This window comes from Acomys russatus, chromosome 3, assembly GCF_903995435.1.
Source record: "Acomys russatus chromosome 3, mAcoRus1.1, whole genome shotgun sequence".
Lineage (NCBI taxonomy): Eukaryota > Metazoa > Chordata > Mammalia > Rodentia > Muridae > Acomys > Acomys russatus.
The window spans coordinates 52,230,653-52,250,652 of NC_067139.1; the positions used below are offsets into that span (position 1 = coordinate 52,230,653).

Here is a 20,000-nt window from a genome sequence, read left to right on the forward strand (position 1 = left end):
CCTGTGCACCAAGTACTTAACGGCTGAGTCACACACAAACCCTACATGCAAGCAAGACAACTTTTGAGCGTGTGCTTGCATGTGTGTGTGTGGGCTAGTGGTCAATGCTGGGTGTCTTCCTCAATCACTCTCCATTTTATTTTTTGAGACAGGTCTCTTGATGAATCTGAAGTTCTCTGATTTAGCTGGACTATCTGGCCAGCAAACCCCAGGGCTCTTCCTGTCACTGGGTTTTAATAAGCCTTTAACAGCAAGAGAATAATGTAAGACAATTAGGAAGCTTGGGAAATCTGGGTGAAGTGTTTTCAACAAGTGAGTTTTGTGAATTGGGATAAGTTTTCTAGTAACATAATTGTATGTAGGTTAAATAACTGTCAAGTCACAAACCATGGGTGGAAATGACCCGGCACCTAAGCTAAGCGGGTTTTCAAACAAGTGCTCACACAGTCCCTGCACTATTTCCCCCCGTGAGTCAGCACACGGTACATCAGCAGACAGGGAACTTCTTCCATCTTCCCACCAGTGGCACTGGGCCCCATAGCAGACGCTGCAGCAGGTCTCCTGAGCAGAGCTGACAACCAATATGTGGGCTGCGTTGCGCCAATGATACTTATATTTTAATCAGTACTGTGTAGAGAAGACAACAAAGCACATGTCTAATAAACCTACAACTCACAGATAAGTTGATTCCTTTTTTGATTTTTAAGTGCAAAGTGTAAAATACAATGACTAGGAAATCTAATACCTGAGAAGATGACTCTATGGCAAATATAATAGATGACTGACATGTAGTCTGCTTTTGAAGACAATAACAGAGATATAGATAGAAGGAGTGGTTGCCCTATTTGCTTTTTGTTTATATTTTTACAGGTCTCATACCACCCAGGCCACTGTACGACACAGCACATTTACAGATTAATATAAATTAATCTAAATGCAAATTGGAAGGAATATACAAGATCCTTTATCTTCCAGGAAAAAATTTACTAAGTTTTATGTTTGTAGACACATGCGGTGGCAGTTATTTATCTAAGAGATTAGCAATCTAATACATATAAAGCACAACACAAAACATTTTAAAAACCGGCTAGAAGTGATGATTCATCTTTTATACAGCCCACAGCAGTATAAGCACACCATGTATTTTAGCATGATTTAAAAGAAAATGATGATTAATGTGCTGACAATGTGGTAAATTTATGGCAATTTTACAGAACTGGTGCAATGCCTGCACTCTTGGAGAATGCTTAAATAACATATAAAGACACATTTCTTGTGTGAGTGTGGGGGAGGGGTTGAGACAAGACCTTACTGTGTAGCCCTGGCTGGCCTGGACTCGCTATAAAGACCAGGCTGGCCTCAAACTCACAAAGATCTGCCTGTCCGTGCCTCTGTGATGCTATGATTAAAGGCGTGTGCTATTACACCCAATTCAAAAGACACATATTTTTTAAGAGAGGTAGTGAGTTTACAAGTCTATTAGGAGTCAGGGTGATACTGCCTTGTATTCATAGCATGAGGTTAAAAGGTATTGTGGGTGCATCATGGGAAGATGTAGCCAAAAACCAAAATAAGTGAAAAACAGCAAAAACCGTGAGATGTTATGGTTAAGGTTAGACACTGTTGCAAGCCACCTCCATTAATTAATTTTCAGTCACCAAAATACTATTATTCCTCTCACTTTACAGAGTAACAAACTGAGATACAAGCTCAGAAAAGCTCAACTAACTGCTTGTTGGTGAGTCATGTCTCATGGTGAGGAAGGCGACAGAGAGGAAGGGAACACAGTTCTATGAACCTCTGATTTTCAAACCCAGCCGTGAAAAGGGACTGAAGGCAATGACATAAATTGTAGGTCTTGAGTTTAGCTAGGAAAGCTGACCCAGGGACACAATAGCTCTTTTGGATTGAGCTTGGGTGAGACAGGAGGCATGTAGAGTGATCAGAAGCCCTGTGGGGTGCCGCTCCCTGGGATTAGCACTCTTACACACCTCTGAGTTTACAGGAAGATGGGTCAGAGAATAAGCCAACAATGAGACTTGAGAACTGTCATCTAACATCTGCCCAACGTTGGAGTAATTTTAACATCAGCATTTGGAGCAGGCTAGCCTTTCTTCACGGGTCTGTGGAGAGCACATACAGCAAGCTGGCTGACATTGTGAGCTGTCAACTACATAGGTAGGCAGGCAGGCAGGCAGTTTAACAGGGGAGGGACTTTCAGCTTCTGCAAACCTGCGTGCTTTCATCTGGTTTGAGACAGACGTGACTGGTGTGAGGTAACTCAGATTCTGCAGCAGAAACAGTGACCTTACAAGGCTTCTCTGAAGGGATACGCTGGTCAAAAAAGCCAAACACTTGGTAAAGTGAAGAAGTTGTGTTTCCCAAAGCTAGCTGAGGTCTTAGTGACTATCACGTGTCAGGCCAGATACCATCTTCCTTGAGGAATTTGGTTCTCCTTGGAGCGAGATGATGCTGGAGGCAGGAAAGCAGTGGGGGCTTCTTCATTTGCCCAGGGGAGCGGCTGAAGGGCGGGCAGGCCAGGGCTCTGCAATGGGGCCATTATCTAATGCTGATTCTTCAGCTAGCCTCTCAAGGGGCTGCTCCTGTGACTAACTCACCTTTCCAAAACGGGATCTGTAATAGTCTCTATTGCTGTAATAAAACACCATGACCAAGACAATTTATTTTTTAAAAAGTGTGTAAGTGGGCTGATAATTTCAGAGGGGTTGAGTCCATGATGGCAGTGGGAAGGCGCGGCAGAGGAACAGCTGAGCGCTCACTGCTCAAATCACAAACAGGAAGCAGAAAGCGCTAACTTGAAATAGGGTGAGCCTTTTGAAACCCTAAAACCAGCTCCATGACACACCTCCAGCAAGGCCATATCTCCTGATCTTTCCCAAACAGTCTGACCAGTTGGGGACCAAGTATTCAAACACATGAACCTATGGGGCCACTGTCATTTACACCACGATATTATCTTTATGGCCAATATCATGCAAAATTTTCTATTCCACCAGCTGAAACAAACAGAGGAGAAACAACAGGGAAATGACAGACAACTCACTCCACAATCTAAACCCACTCTACGCTCTGGAACTGAATGAAAATCTGATTTTGCTCATGGCCAACTCATCTCTGGGCAGCTGCTGAGAAGAGAGAGGAGAGAGGAGAGAGGCACAGACCCACAGTGAGCCTGACAGATCTGGACTGAAGTCAAGGCTCCACGCAAAGCGGAAAAGCTTCCTTACTCCCATACGCCACAGTGGAAGGCAGCAGCGGGCTGTGAGGTCACTCCGGGAACTCAACTGCCACCTATACACCTCTTTGTGACCCTTAGGCAAGGAATCAACAGTGGGAGAACTTGAATACAAGACACAAGAGCATACACACATCCTTCGCTAGCCTCCACTCAGCTAATTTTCTTCACTCTTGGAGTGCTCAGGAGCCCTGACTACAGGATGCTGTGCCCACAGGCCAATCTGCTCTAGAGAAGCCATCACTAAGACTCTCTTTCCAGGTGACTGTAGCTTGTGTCGGCAGCTGAACAGCATAGCTCTTCCTATTACGTGTCCATGCCCACTTTTCTTGGAGGTCTCTTTCTTCCTCTTCTGCCGTTCTCATATTTTCCTCTTGCCTAAACATTATTTCTCTTTTCTTTATCTCCACTTCCCGGGCTACCTTGCTTTATTCACATCCTAGGAATCCCAAAGCCTGCCTTTAACTTTTTCTTCTTCAGATATATGCTATAAGACTACTGTCCTAAAAAATAGGTAAAATTTCCCTAAGGCTGTATGCATGCCCCATATCTCGCACACACATAAAAACAAATACTTCTTTTTAAAGGAAAAAAAGCAGAGTGAGGAGGTGCTGATGGTGGTCGGGTAAGGCAAACTGCAACAACTGAGGGGTGTATGGAAAAACACACACTCAGTTTTATGGAGTGCCACCCCGCTGAGTCTTGTATCCCTAAGAGAAACCTGAAGTCATATCTTAAACACACACCAGGCTGCTTTCCTTCTTTCCCTGTAATTTGTAACATTCATCTTTGTATTGTAGGAAACTGGCTGCTGCAGAGTAACAACAAATATTACCTCTGAAAGCAAACAATTGCATGGTATGGGGCTTTTATAAATGGCGTCGGCTTCACTTTACAAAACCCGTAGCTGTGTGTATTAGCTAAATAAGGATCTTGGAAGTGAATTTCTGTAGACAAGCCAAAAAAGATGTTTATTCACGAGAGAATAAGTTTATGTAAGAACTTATATAAACAATTTATATAAGATACTGATTTTTTTTTTGCCTCTAGGGAAGAGGAGAATGCCAGTATGAATTTGTTTGATGAACAAATTAACTGGAAAAATATGGAATATTTACATTTACAAAGAGGCCATAAATACCATAATTAAAAGTGACAACAACCCATTAAGCACAACCGACAGCACCTTTTTTGAGGGGTGGTGGTTAGAGGCTGTCAACTGACAGTGCCAGTATGTTCTTAAAGGAAATTGTGTTTTGTTACTTAAATTTTGGTTTAGGCTAGGGCAAACTTGTGATTAGTATTTTAGTTATTAGAGATTATAGGCATCTTAAACATTAATTGAACACTGGTTAAGAGTCTTATAAATTCTGTGACTTAGATGTAGGACAAACAGATCCCACAGGTGTGCCACACATCATTACTTTGTATCTACTTAAATAAACAGAACAGGAACTAAAAACTGAGATGTAAGACCAACAGGTATGAATTGCCATCATGCTTTATATTTTACAAGCAAATACTGCAAACACTCTGACATTCACATATATACTCACATGCATGAGTGTGTGTGCATGTGTGTGCATGCGCGTATGCGTGCGCGCGCACACACACACACTTTTTGCCTCTAAGGAAAAGAAGAAAACTGCTTTCTAGTTTCGGCTCTAGCAGTGCTGTAATTAAGTACTGTGAATGGCATTCAGGTAAGTCAACTTTCAAGGTCCTCTCAGCTTTCAAAGTATGCCAATGAACTTCAGTATCTCTGAAGCACATGACATAAACAATATACTCATAAGAGATATTAATCTGGGCTATAGAGATGGCCTCAGTAGCAAAGAGCACTGGCTGCTTTTGAGAGGACCCGAGTTTGTTCCCAGCACCCAAACAGTGGCTCAAAACCATCTGTATCTCCAATTCCAGGGAATCCAGTACACCTTCTTCCAGCCTCTTCAGGTACCAGATACATATGTGGTGCATATACATATAATCAGGAAAACATACACATAATATTTTAAAAAGAACCATCATCCTGGTTAATCCTTTTAAAGTTTTGTTCATGTATTTTTATCATATACAATGTGAATGAAGTACAGTTTTACATATCTTTCTCTTATTTTTATAGTCGAGGGCAGATGTTGTCAGTCCATCTGCATTAATCTAATTCCCAGGAAGAGACTGTGCCTGTGCCTGATAGGAACAAGAAGTCCACTTTCCGGATTCCACAACAGCTGTTCGATCATGGGAAACTGAGGGTGCCATCCCTCTGCTCTTCCCTCTCCACCTGCTGTGTGGAGCCGCACAGTTCTGCTTCAGGCTTGCCTCACCTCTGTGGGCTGTCTAATGTCGCGCTCCACAATGCGTATGCTGAGAGCAGGCAATGCTTCCTATGTTCAGCCATTTATTTAAGAAAAATTAAAATACAGCGTACTCATCATTTTCCGAACCACACTTACATTTACCCACACACATATGTGTGTGCTTTCCCCTTCTATATAGATGAAAGGCAATTTGAGAGCAAGGCATGTAATCTCTTTAGACTACCCAGGGTACCAACCACTTTACACAGCTAATAGGGTGTGTGTGTACATATATAAGCTTGTTGGGTGAATACATAATATTCTTTACAAGATGTCTGAATTAAAATGTTTATTCTGCATTTAAATCTTAATTTAATGTAGGCATTGTAGGATGGATGCCTAGCCTTAGGCATATGTGACATGACTAGAGAGCGGGTTTCAATTCTGCGCAACCTGTGCTGGGTAGTTACTGGTCCCCCTAATAAGCTTCACTAACTGCTAACATATGAATTCATTTGTTAGTACTTAGACAGGTATGTACAGCCTGGGTCAATGAGACTCCTGAAGGCGGCTAAGTGGAGAAAAGCCACATATTCTGTTCCTTTGGTTTTTAAACCTGATTGCAAAATAATCAATTTATTAACAAACTAAAGAGGTCCGTACTGAATGCTACAGTTGATGCACTTGGGTCTGTATCAGCTTCTAGGGAGACAGGCAAGACACAGACCATGCTCCCTCAGGCCTGTCTCAACACCTCCTCTCAGCGGTGTCAGACAGGAGTCAGTGGTCAGTGAACTCGGGTGTCTGCGCTAGCTCTCACTGAGCTGACAGTGACACATCTGTCTCCCTCAGCGGAAGTTCCACGAGGATCAGGGTTGGGCTTGTCTGTTATTCCCAAACAGGCACTCTACTTTTTACTGTCTGGAAATATTGAGATTAGAGTCAATGCACGGGTTTAAACAGATCCAGAAGCAAACTTTTCAGGTGTGCAGGACAAGTAAGAAAATGATTCTTTTGGTAAATGTTATCAGATGGCAAAGAGCAAAGATTTTTTTAAACTTTACTCAACTGAATTATACTAAGTTATTTCTTTTATTAATAAGAAGGACGATATGATTTTAAACCAAACTCTAGAAAGGATTATCAAACAGATTATTTCTTATACCTCAAAAATGATGTTATGATCAACAGATCTAAGCATGGAAAAGCTAACAACAAACCGAACCACATGGGGCCAATTCCTTTCTAGCAGCTTCCTAACGACTAGGGGATGAAGCTGCACACACCACCAGAGCTTAGGGATGAGAGTACATCACATATAGTTTCCATGAATGTAGGTGCTGTGTCAACCAGCTCTACCCCTGGGCCTGCTAGATCCTTTGGTCACAGGCACAGGCAGCTTTGTGATTCATTCACAAATTGAAGCTTTATGGGGAAATACTATTCATGACCAAAGAGACTGTAAAGAACAGGAACTAAAATCGAGTGGGCTGTTGCCAAATTCCCTTGAGTGCACCCCATGGGCAGAGGTCTTTCCAAGCTGCATGGCTCTCCAGCTTGGGAGACGTGGGACAGTCCTGACAGCAAAGCCTGTTTGCTGTTGTGATAACAAGAAACTTGAGGTTGAACAGTTTATAAAGGAAGTGAGCTTGCTTTGCCTCAATTCTGGGAAGTAGGAGATTGAGAGGCTGTGTCTGGTGGCAGCCTTCTTGCTGATGGGCACTTTGCAAAGTCTCAAGGTGTTCCACACGAAGGCAGAAGATCCAAGCTCATGAGATACAATTAGTCCCTGGACTCTTTCACCATCTTATCTGGCCCCACAGGTTCAGATACTACAGCTGGACTGAGCTTCTGCCCCCACCCAAGAAACCTCACCCTGGAAATTACATTTTAGCATGAATTTTGGTGAAGATATTCAAACCAAATAAATGAAGCTGGCATAATACAGTGTCACATCTGGATTGCTGAGTTTTTTTTCTAACAGGAAGGGGCACAACAGAACTGCTTATGGAAACTATGAACAGGCACTGGAGGGCTGGACATGAGCTGGACAGGAGGTTTATGAAGACAACACAGCCACGTAACCACTGCCTAGAACAAGATCCAGGACAGAACAGTCCCTCAGGATCAACCCTCCCTGTGTCTCTTCACTGTCACAACTGCCCCAAAAGGAGCCACCATTTTGCTTCCTGTTTCTATCCATCAATTCTTCCTGTTCCTTGGCTTACATGTGACATCGATAATCTCATGGCTTCTTTCTGTGAACGTCGTGCTTGTGAGGCTCATGTGTGTTGCAAATTCTACATTTTTACTTCACAATCATGTGCCATTCATAATATGAGTACAGCACAGTTTAATTTTCCATCCTGCTACATGTGGGTCCCTCCCCCAAGTAATTTTCTGCTCAAATAAAGCTAAGTACCACTTGTGCAATGCACAGAGGTGGAGGCTAGGACAAAGGTCACACACTCGCCCTAAGTGTGGCTTGGAAAATGAGATGTGTACTGAGCTTTCATGAAGTTATTAAAATGGTACAGAAAAATAAGCATGTTTATATTGCAGGGATCTCCACAGGAAGAAATACTTCATTACTGGATTCTCATCTTGCTTTGCAAAGTTTTGCCTATGTAGGGAGGAGGCCTAGACCTAGACTGAGAAATGCCAATTATTTGTCTATAATTTATATCAGCAGATGGTCTGCATAAAATAGTCTAGATCCTTTAAAGAAACCAAGAACATTGAATTTCTAACAAGATGGAAGTAAAAAAAAACCCCTCACACTTCTTTGAGATTTATTAACTTCTTGTTGAAACAGCCACGTAAGTTTGATGGCAGCACTAGCACCAATTTTAAGCATCCAAAGACGGGCTGTACTACTCCTGATGTTTTAAAGTAAAATGCACCGCTTTCTGCTTGTTCTTCTGAATGCCACTATAGCAGGCATCTTTGAAGAAAAGAAAGCTCCTGTCTTCAATGCGTATCTAAAGAGAAGAGTAGTGATAAGATGACAGAAGACAAGGTGAAAAGAGAGAGAACACATGTTTACTGAATATTTAAATTCTATAAAATACAAAATGCCAGCAGAGCAAGAGCAGATTTCAGAAGTTTTCAGATATGCCAAAGAATAGAATACTAACCATTCTGTTGAACATACTATCTGCAGGACAGATAGGTTTTTGTTCTCACTGAGCTGAAGGAGGGTAGGAAGAAAATCGTATAGATCATGTATTTGTGTAGAGTTGTCAGGAAACACAGGGCAGATAAACCTGAAGACGAGGCTGATGAAGAATGAACTCGAGTGGGACAGTAGTGCATATGACTCTGGAAGTCAGAAGGAATAGTGGGGTGGGGCAGGTGGAAAGACCACTCAGGGTGCGGTGTATGAGACAAAGGGGTCTAACAGGCTGTTAACAGGCTCTTCTTTCATGTTTATGCTTATTTGTGATGATCACACATGAATAGATTGCATTGAGATAATTTTCACATCCCACTACCTGCTTGTATCACCCCTGCTGAGTCATGTCCTCCCATCCAGCCCGCTTCCTACCTTATGTCTATTTTGTATAGGCAGCCACAACTGCCATGTGTTCATCTGTAATGGTCATGTCATATGAACTGTCTGTTTGTGTTATTAAAATACTAAGTCTAACTTGGGTGTGGTGGACCACACCTGTGACCCCAGCACGCTACAGATGAAGCCAGAGGGTGAGGAGCTCAGGGCCATCCTCAGCATCACAGCAAGTTCAAGGCTAGCTTGGGCTACATAAGTCAAACCACAACTAACTAAAACCAATAATCCACTAAGTTGGGAAGAACTGTGTTGCCTAGGCATTACACATTTGGAGACTGTAAAGAGGTGCTTTCTACAAGGACTCTCAGTAACAAGAATGCAATTACAGGCATGCATTTGTTCCTCCCTGTTGGAGTGGCTAACATGTTTTTGATGAGCCATGTTGCAGCTGCTTAGTTTAATATTAGAGAGTAACTTACTGATTTCTGTTCTAGGATCTATCCTGTACATATTTTGTACAGCTCACTGCAAGACACCAAGTGAAATTACTTGTTAAAAAAAATCAGCAATAATTACCCATCACAGGGAGACTGTTGGGGTCATATTATATAAACATGAAATTGATTCACACGCATGGGGCAGCCTTTTGGACACTCAGCAAGAAAATATGGAAGACAGAATGGGCAGTAAGGCAAGAAGTGTTCATAATACAATATGGCCCTTGGGCTGTTTCAATGTCAGTACATGCTTTACTTTTTAAAAACTATCTTAAAATATGTAATATGCTGGTTTTCAAAGTCAAGTAAGTTAAAAAAAAGACTGAAAATGAAAATATCTTGTGCTAAAGGAATACTTCTCTATGCATTCTACCCTCCGTGCTCTGCTGGTTTACACACAGCACAGGCACAGAGCTAAAGGTAAATTAGCACCAGGCACATGGGCAACACTGGACATATACAGATCTGTAATTTGGTAAATACCAAAATGAAAAGGGAAATCCTCATCTGACTCTTAATTCTTCCCTAGAAGAGAAGACAAGCCTCAGAAAAGGGCACGGGCAATCTGTGAAAATGGCTGCTGGCAAATTGCGTGTAGGAGCTCCTAGCTAAGATGGCCAGCGTGTGTCAGGTGGGGCATTCAGGACTAGAAGCCAGGTGGCCGGATGCCCGGCCAGCTAGTAACTAGTGATAGGATCGTGTCACAATGGCTTCCTAGCTGAAGATCAAGCTTTCCTATCCCAGTGCCTTAAGTGAGCTTGCCCCTTAACACAGGGTCTGTTTCAAGTCTTGATCTGGCCCAGGGGCCTTTCTTCTGGGCCTTTCTCACAAGGTTAAGGAAACACCAAATTTGAGTCTTCTTCAACTTAGTTCTAGTGAAGGACTTTCTCTTTGTAAGACCAGCCCTTCAGTGTTATCTTACTGTCCTTGTCCTTCTATGACCCAGGGACTTTCACAAAACGACTAAACGAACATGCCATTTTGTAGCTTGTGTGTGGAGAACTGAAGACATCGATGTAAAGAGTTACTCTAACCATGCATGGGCAGGGTGCTCCTCCTGGGAAACCACCTTTCTTAGTCCCAGCTACAGAGAAGCCTCTTACTCCCCATACCTGAATGCCTCCCTCCTCCTGCTTGTAGAACTGTGGACAAGCATCCTCTGCAGAGCTTGGCCCAGTTATGCCGGCAGTAATAACAATCAACACCAGCTCTCAGGGTTCAGAGGGGCATGCAAGGAGGTAGCAGAGGGGCTCAATGGACACAGCCTCAACAGGTGACACCGGCCTGGACAATGAGCACCTTAGAGGAGGCTGCATTCTCCCAAACTGCAAACTGCAACATACTATAAAAAAAAACTAGAAACAGATGATCCTTCCAAGATACTCTGATGTCATGTTCCTCTTATCTTACAGGCATATTTAATTTGGTTCATCACAATAAAGCTGGTATTTCTTGAACACATCGCGCTGATCCTGGAGTGTTGGTCGTTTTTGTGGGGAGGTATAATACAAACACAGTTACCATAGGTGTCTTTTATAAGCACAAAGACAGTAATGCTTCTGTTTGTTTGTTTGTTTTTGAGATAGGCTTTCACTATATAGTCCAGGCTGGCAACAGACTCATGATCCTCCTGACTCTGAGATGAGAGGCACAGACCATGCACCTATCTTGATCATCACATCAACTTAAACATTTCACATATTAAAAGGCAGCATGAAATTTTCTAGGGTTTGTTTAAAAAAAAAAAGCACAGATGGGCTACAACTAAAGCAAAATGAACTAACACCCTGTCCCAAATCCTAGAAAAAACAGATGAACCAAGTACTACTAACCCATGGAATGAAAGCAGTGTTCTGGCTATCATGATACTGAGCATGCAAGGTGGTTTTGACATTAATCAAATGTGAAAATAAATAGCCTGTGAAGCAGGAAATTATTTTTCTTTTAGCTTAGGGGTGGAAAAAAAATCCAGAAATGAGTACTTAGCATTCAACATAAATTTAATGCCATAGACTCTGCAAATAAGAAACATACTTGAGGAAAGCCCTCACTCTCTCACATTGCCTGCTCATCCTTTCCTTTTTGGATAGGGTCTCTCTATGTAGCCTGGGTGTCTTAGAACTCGCTACGTAAGCCAGGCTGTGCTGGAGTTCACAGAGATCCCTTTCCCTCTGCCTCTTGAGTGCTGGGATTAAAGGTGTGCACCACCATCCCTGGGTCCCATGCCTTTTATAAAGATTTTGAATTGTATGTGTGTGCCCCACAAAGTTCAGAAGAGGTTGTTGACTCCCCTGGAGCTGGAATTTCAGGAAGTTGTGAGCTGTTCAATATGAGTGCTGGGAACTGACTTCTGGTCCTCCAGAAGCACAGCAAGTCCTCCTAAACACTGAACCTTCTCTGCAGCAGTCTCCCTCCCATGCCTCTGAAAAGAAGGGCTCTTGACAAAATTCAAGAGCAGGCACCCAAACACTCTTTTAAATAGTCTTTTCTCACGGAATCTGCCCTTACCTTGCCACTTCCAAGTAGTCTTATGTACTCAGCCAAACCTGGATGCAAAACTTAAGAAACAGTCCTTCTCCAAGGACATAAGGAAACCCAGGTTAGAGTTGGGATGGGTTCCAGCTGGGCTACCACTTCCTGCATGCTACTTAACCTTCAAGGTCTCGGTTTTCACATCTACAAAGTGGGAAATCATTCCCATTTTCTTTATCCAAGAGTTGTATGGGTCAAATGAGTCCAAAAAATGTCTCCTCTATCAGACACTGCTTTGTCTGATAGAAACCCTGTCCTTACAGAATTTTGGTGAGGACCATAGGATGGAAATACAACAAAGAAATACACAATGCATGAGCAAGAAGTGCTAAGGCCCAAAGTCAGCTCTGAAGGTCATGGCAGAAAGATTTCAGGGACCCCAGGGACACTGAAATTTGTCACACGGGAAAGCTTCTTTGAGGTGGCATTTGAATAGAAGGGAAGTGGGAAAGGGTGTGAGCCAGATACATTTCTGGGAGAATTCAAAAGCAGAAAGCAGGAAGAACAAATGCCAGTGTCCGTGGGAGAAGCATGCTTGGGATGTCTTAGCAGGGAGTAAGGGCAGCGGCTTGTGCTCACTCAGCAAGCTGGAGGCCACCAGAAGGTTTCAGCAAAGCACAACTATGCAGAGGCTGGGTAGGCAGGCTTGGCAGAGGCAGAGACCAGACAAGAGGCTGCCACAGAAACCGGGGGAGGGGAACAGTGGATGGCCTTTGAGGCACACTATCACTACGGAGAGGCAACGAAAACTGCTGAGATTTATTATTTGTGTTGAGGCCTGAGTCAGGACTTAGCTGGAACAGTCTGTGTGAGAGGAGCCAAGGATGGCTGCAAGGCTGTAGTCTGAACCGGCAGGGAAGTGTGTGGCCATTCCTGAGATGGGGAAGGCCGGCGATCTGGTCTGCTGGCTTGGGGTGAAGATACATGGTATTGAAGATTGGCTAATCTGTGATGACTGTTGAGTTTTCAAGCACAGATGTCAAATGGGCAGTTGAATACAGAGCGTGGATCCTGGGCAAATTTCAGAGAATATATGAACTCATGCTAATGCCAAGGCAATCTGTGTTTCCTATGTAAGGCTGGAGTTCAGGGCAGCTGGCTTTACACAGTTCTTTGTGAAAATTACAGGAGACACATGCATCTTTTTTCCTTGTGAAGAAGTGCCGACAGCAGTAATGACAGGTGCATCATGATCACCTAGGCAGGACGTGGTGACACAGCTCCGTTTTGATCTTTAGTTAGAGAACTCTTGGGCTTCCAAATACTGAGATCACCACTCTTACTATAACTGACCGCCTTCCCTTTCATAGAGAACCTTCACCTGTCCTTTAGGGTAAAACCTAACAAGTTGTTTCTTTTTTTGTTCTAGCATAGGTAATGTATTTTCAGCTCATTTTCCATTATTAAGCAACTGGATTAGATCTGAAAAGGAAATCACTAACCACTGCCCTCTCCAAAATAAGATACACTCCAAATAATTCAGAAGCATTTAAGATGTAGTTGGTAACTTTTATAATAAGAACCGTATTTAAAAAGCTTCTGAATATTAGTCTTTAAAAATTTTTATTGTACCTTAATATTTAGTGTGTGTGTGTGTGTGTGTGTGTGTGTGTGTGTGTACACCATTGCACATATGTGGAGCTAAAAGAACAACTTGCAGGAGTTGGCTTTCTTCTTCTACTATGTGGGTCCCAAGGGTCGAACTCAGGCTGTCACATTTGGTTTGATATTTTTCTTAGTTTTACATATATAAATACTTCTGTGTATATATGTAATTTTAATATTACTTAAAATCACCTTAGGTATACACTTTACCATCCTTTTGGAGAATGTCTACTGGTAAGTACTGTTACCTAAAAAGACATTTTCTAGTAATAGGTTGGATATGGACCCAGCATGCCTGCTGTGTGCACAGGATGCCTGAACAAGTAGAAAATAACCAGCACTCAATTGTCCATGTACCTGAAAGCTCACATCTTGTATAAAATTTCTAGATCCCTGGGAAGGCAGAGAAAACTGTGTTTCTCTTCTATATCTGACCTGTTACCTAACCTTACCCTTTAATTAGGATGTATGTTATTAAAATCTCTGGGACACAAGACATAAGACAGAATGTCATTATACTTTCAAAATGTTCTGTTTTCCTTTTAAAGAACAAGTATTTGTATAAGAATATAACACAGTCAGTTCCTACATTTCCTACTGGCTTTATGTGAAGTGGGATTTTCTAGGGAGAGTATTTTCATAGTCTTTCCCAAGATGGACAGCTGTAGAGCAGGGCACGTGGAAACGCAAACCATCCCACTTCTTACTGGTGTCAAGTAAGTGCAGGTTACAACACATCTCAGACTGTTAGAGATTAAAAAAAAAAAAAAAACCAACCCTGCGGGCAGAGTAGGGAAGCTCTGCTCCACGGTCGCATGATGATGGCAGTGACGTGAACTTACTGTTTTTTCTGGAGGGTAAATTTGCCAACCTTTATCAAAAACTCTACAACTGTGCAAGCTACCCAGAAATTTTTTGTCAACAAATTTAGCCTCAGGGAATAACTGTAAAAGAATACAAAGTATGTTAATTATCAGGATGCCACCACATCACCAATTATAACACTAGCACTGACAGGAACTTAAGTGTTCAACCACAGGAGACCAACTCTATTTTGGTACATTTAGATAATGGAGTGTTATGTATGCTCTATAATTGTAATACACTGACATGTTCATTGGAAGGATGTAGCACTAGGAAAAAATACGATAATCATGAATCCATGGAAGGTAAGGGACAGTGTTGATGAAAGTTTGTATATGCTTGTCAGCATGATACATATCAATATACACAAATATGAAAAAAGAGAGCAAAAATCTCCAAATAGGTATACTTAAACTGTGTGAATAGTCTGTTTTGGAGATTAAGTTGTATGTAAAATTTTCTTTTTGCTTGTTACAACTGCATTTTATTCTGTAACAAATATGCTGAATGCAAAATTTAAAATTTAAAACAAAAGTAAAGATTTTGAAAGCAGAAATATTTGCAATATGAGTAAGAAAATAAGTGTAATTCCCAGAAAAATACAAAGCTACTTCTACTTCATAGATAAATGCATATCTTAATCCTAACACTAAATATTTCTCTGTACTGAAAAAAATATAATGATACTGAAAACCATTTAGACATATCACCACTTTCCTTTTTTGTCATAAGGCACCATAACAGAGAGATATTGGTAAGCAAATGATCTGATTTGGTCTTCAAGCTGATACAGCTGTCCCGATGCTCACAAAGTTCCCACAAGTCCCTCCCTGACCTTCAAGCTGCAGATACTTCTGCTGTGGATCCTGCTTCTCCCTGCAAGCAGCAGCAGCAACAACAACATATCATGTTTGACTAATTTTTTTGGCATGGATATCTAACTAGATAATGAATTATCTGTTCTTGTCAATAATTTTCCCAGGTGCTGGTTCATTTCTCAGAGTGCAAGGAAAAAATGGTGCACCGAGCAGGAAAAGAACACAAGGTGAGGACAGCAGGGAACAGAGCACAGGTGACACAGAGTGTGGACACATGGAAGCGGAGGCTGGAGAAGTGTGAACGTGTGCTTTAAACCTGAATAAAAACCGTGTGCTCCCTGACTGCTTTCTCCTCTAAGGCATTTTTGCCTTTGAAACCCAGCTTTAAAACTGGTAACTCAGAAGGGGACACTCTGCTTTTTCAAATTTCCTGTATGGTTCTGGGAAATGAACATTTAAATTGTGCTTCCAGTTGTCCGAACCAAATTTTCCCTTACAGGTCGCCCAGCCTGTGCAGGCAGTGGCGGGATTCCTGCAATTCAGTTCTTTGGACACTTTGGACAGGGAGAAGCCAGTGTCCTGGAATTGGAACAGTCAGAAGCAGACTGTTTAGAGTGGGTGAGGTTTTTCTCAGGAAGAACAGGTACATACACACCTGTGCAGCTGACACCTTCGTGTGTCTGCTTCTGTCCCACTGGGCCCCTAGGATAGTCTGACCTGGTCCACACGGTGAGGTGCTGGCACATCTGAGCACAGACAGCACATTCCTTTCGTGGCCTGTTCTCACAGTGAACCCCCCAGGGTGGTGCTGTGTTGCTCACTGTAGAGTAAATGCTTGAGATTGCTGCTGCTGTGTTCCTGGGAGACCTCGCCAAGTCTCCTGTGAGCTTTTGCATCTACACAGAGAACACTCTCCCTCGGCAGAGAATCAAGTCACCTGATCAAGAATGCTCACGGCCCCCACTCTCACCATTCCAAAGGATTCCAAAGGTCAAGAGACATGCTCACAGTGACTAGCTAGCTCAGTTACAACAGTCCTAAAAATGTTCCCCTAAAGGCACAAGAACCAAGCTTCCCAGCCCACAAATTCTATTTATATGAGTATAAAGGTGGTCTTGCCTTTCTATCTTGACTGATAAACTTTTTTTCTGATTCTTCTATTTAGACATGGCAAACTCCATCTTTATAGTTTTATTTTTATTTTATGTAAATAGGTATTTTGCCTGGATGTATGTTTGTGCACCGCATGCAGACAGTAGCATGGAGGCCAGGAGAGCACACTGGCTCCCCTGGAATGGGAGTTTTAGACAATTGTTAGCATCACACGGATGCTGGGAATTGAACCTGGGTCCTCTAGAAGAGCAGGCTTTTAGCCCCTGAGCTGTCGCTCCAGCCTCCTCCATCTCTGCAGTTTTGGCTTGTCCTTCCATCGTACCAAGGTCTCTGTGAATACTCAATTCCTTTACCCAGTTTAGTACTTCTTACTTTCAGCTGTTCCTGGTCTAAAAAAAACGCCATCACACAGGTCATGGCAGGGTAGGGGGAAGCACACCTGAGGTGCCTACTTCACTGAAGAGGTCACAACAGGTTTATGGGCAGCCCAAATGCCTGACTACATTCCTCTCGTCTTCTCTGTGCACCCTAATTTGCAGAGGCTGCCAGAGAAAGGTTTACATACCTCCTGCAAGGGCAGCAGACACTCCAGGTGACTTACAAGAGATTCCAAAATAGAGATCAGGGAGAAGCGGTTCCCATCCAGCAAGGGAGAAAGTTAGCACCAGCTTCACCATGGTGCTGGTACTGAAACCTAGCCAATGCAAGGCCGACTGGCCTGGCACCAGCACTCCACTGTGCACTGTGGTGAGGAATGAAGGCTTGGGGTTGACTCGCCCAGCTCAGATCCTGAGACCCCGATTTGCTCCCTGCATAGTGCTGACAAGTTATTGGAGTTGTTACCTTTTTTGGGCATCAAAATGCTGTCTCGGCATGTATGAAATGGAAGGAAGAAAGCCCAGAAAAAAGAAAAAAGAGGTGGGAAGAGCATGGAAAGTGTGGTGAAGGCCAGCCTACATCCTGGAGATGCCTGCTTCTGCATGGAAGGCTGGTCAGAGGCAGATGAGACTTTTCCCTGGTGACTAACAGGCACTGCCAGTGAACTCAGGGTCTGTGCTCCACCAGAATAAAGAATAGGTGCTAATGGCCAGAGGCAGCGGAGATGAATGAGAGGATATCTTAAAGTACACAGCCTCATCTTAGGAACAGAAAGCCCTGCATCCTGTTATGCTGCACTCTTGACGTGGTAGTTATAAAAGAAATTACATTTCATTAATACATTTTATTAATGGGCCATTATTAAACCATATCTACGTGTATAATACGTATTTTGGCATTAGGGATTAAACCCAGGATCTCACCAACAACTTACGCTCCCAGCCCTTATGTTGCTACTACTACAGTTTCTGTGGGCTTCCTGTGGGCAGCTGAACTGTGGTGGCGGCAGAGTGTCATGAAGATGTGGTGAACCTGTCCGTGAAGCCTTCTTTGCCTGTAGTCTGGCATTTTAGTCTAACTGTGGTCCAATGCCACTTTCCCATTATACCTATAAAACGTGGTATTTTCTGTAATATTAAATCATATGCTACGGAAAAGAGATGAGAAAAAGATGAAACCAATGAAAAGCTAAGATACAGGAACAATGTATAATGTCTTATATTTTCTTTACTTTTAAGTACAATGGATCCTGGGAAGTTGCCTATGCCAAGAGAACAGATATACATCCTTACATATACATTTAGTATGTACATACTATAATACACATTGCTAAAAAATGGGTGAATACATTATACTGACCTTAGGGGGTTTAAACGGATAGTCTGGTGAAAAGGCGATGTCAAGAAAGAACACGCCTCCTTCATAGACAGACCCCGGGGGTCCCAGTATAGTCGACCTCCATTCATAAATGTTGTCTCCTTTGGGTCCAGCACTGGAATAAGACACACAAATGAAATGTGCTTAGAAATTATATAAAGTTTGGAGTTAAAATATATATATTTATGGTAATAACAAACTGAGCAATTCCATAAAACATAACAAAGTTAATAGGTTAATTTTACCTCTTATATTGTTCATGTAAACATCATTATTCTATAAAGAAAACATGCTGGCGTGACTTAATGCAACAGAAGTGAAGGTCCTGCTGCATTACTCACAGCACAAACACCATGGAACAAGTTTCCAAGGACACCAGCCTCGTATAAATATGAAATTATCTGTGAAATCTTGAAAAGGGTGGCACAGCCCTGGGGGCAATGACACAGAATTTCCAAATGAGAAAGGCTAATGCAGAACAGCTGGTCTAAACCTCCACTAAGCACTGAGAGCCAGGCAGGTCTATGACACCAACAACAGGAAACAGCAGCCATTCAGGAGACCCAGCCAATCAGAACCTCTCCCTCCCATCACCCCACCACCTAGATGATAAGACATGACATTTTATTTCATGACTGTATTTTATAACTTTTCTGTTCTTCCATAGAATAACAATTTCTTGAGGAACAATTGCCTACTAAGTATATATCTGTTGGACAATGCCAGGCTAATAGCTGAGCAGGTCACCTGACTATGAATGGTCAACATGTATCTGCATCTCCACCAAATGCACCAAGGCGAACAGAGTCCAATGTGAAAGAGAAGGGCATTACTTCTTGCCACTGAACAGCACGGCCACAGCATGAGGACAACTCAGCATTCCAGGGTCTGGGGCATGGCTTAGTGGGACAGTGCTTGTTTAGTGTTCCTGATCTTCAGCACCACTGCTTTCCCTTTCCCATGAGGACGGGGGTGTGTGTGTGGGGTGGGTGGGAACCAGAAAGTTCTCCAGGGTTCTCTCTGTTTTATTGGATTATTATCTATAATAAAATCTCTATATCATATAATGAAGTGGGCAATACTATGAATGCTTGGGAAAGATTTTACTCCAAGAGTCACTACAATATACATTGATCATAACCAAGATGGGACTATATAGTGATAAAAAAAATTTTAATGTAATTCACTCCACTAACAGATCAAGGTAGAAAAGAAAATGTTACTCTCACAGGTTACAGAAAACAGTTTCCTTCACTTACCCTTCCACCCTTCATTTTCCTTCTCCCCGAATCTCCCCTCCCCCACCCCCACGCATTGCAAAAGTAAAACTTTTGAGTTTGGAAGACAGTTCATGTTTATAAACTGAGAAATAATATTTAGATCATGTAAAACTGACCAAGTCTTAGGACCCAAACATAAATTCTCACAAATTAATAAGAAAAAGACTAACAATCTATTAGAAAAACACCAATAGACAGTTCAAAAAGGTGGAGATAACATTTAAAATGTCTAGTTTCATCAAAATTTGGAAAATAACAGTTCAATTGGCAAAAAATAAATGGTTAACAAACAAAGCTGAATAGTGGTAAGGACTCAGGGAAATCTGATTCCTACAGACCGCAGATAAGCATGTTCAAAGGCACTGGGGAAGAACACCCTTGTCTTCATAAGGAAAGGAAGGAGAGCAATCCTGTACTTTGTAGCATCATGGGTGGGCCTGGAAGGTGCTAAGCTCCACAAAGTCAGGCATAA

General features: G+C 42.4%; 1 protein-coding gene across 1 annotated transcript in view; it reads right to left on the reverse strand.

The window, feature by feature from the left end:
* LOC127184087 (ubiquitin-conjugating enzyme E2 E2) overlaps positions 1 to 20,000 on the reverse strand; it is a 262,961-nt gene that overhangs the window by 46,312 nt on the left and 196,649 nt on the right. The window contains exon 3 of the mRNA XM_051140322.1: positions 18,231 to 18,363. Within this exon, the coding sequence (XP_050996279.1) occupies positions 18,231 to 18,363 (133 nt within the window). The remainder of the gene's footprint in view (positions 1 to 18,230; positions 18,364 to 20,000) is intronic.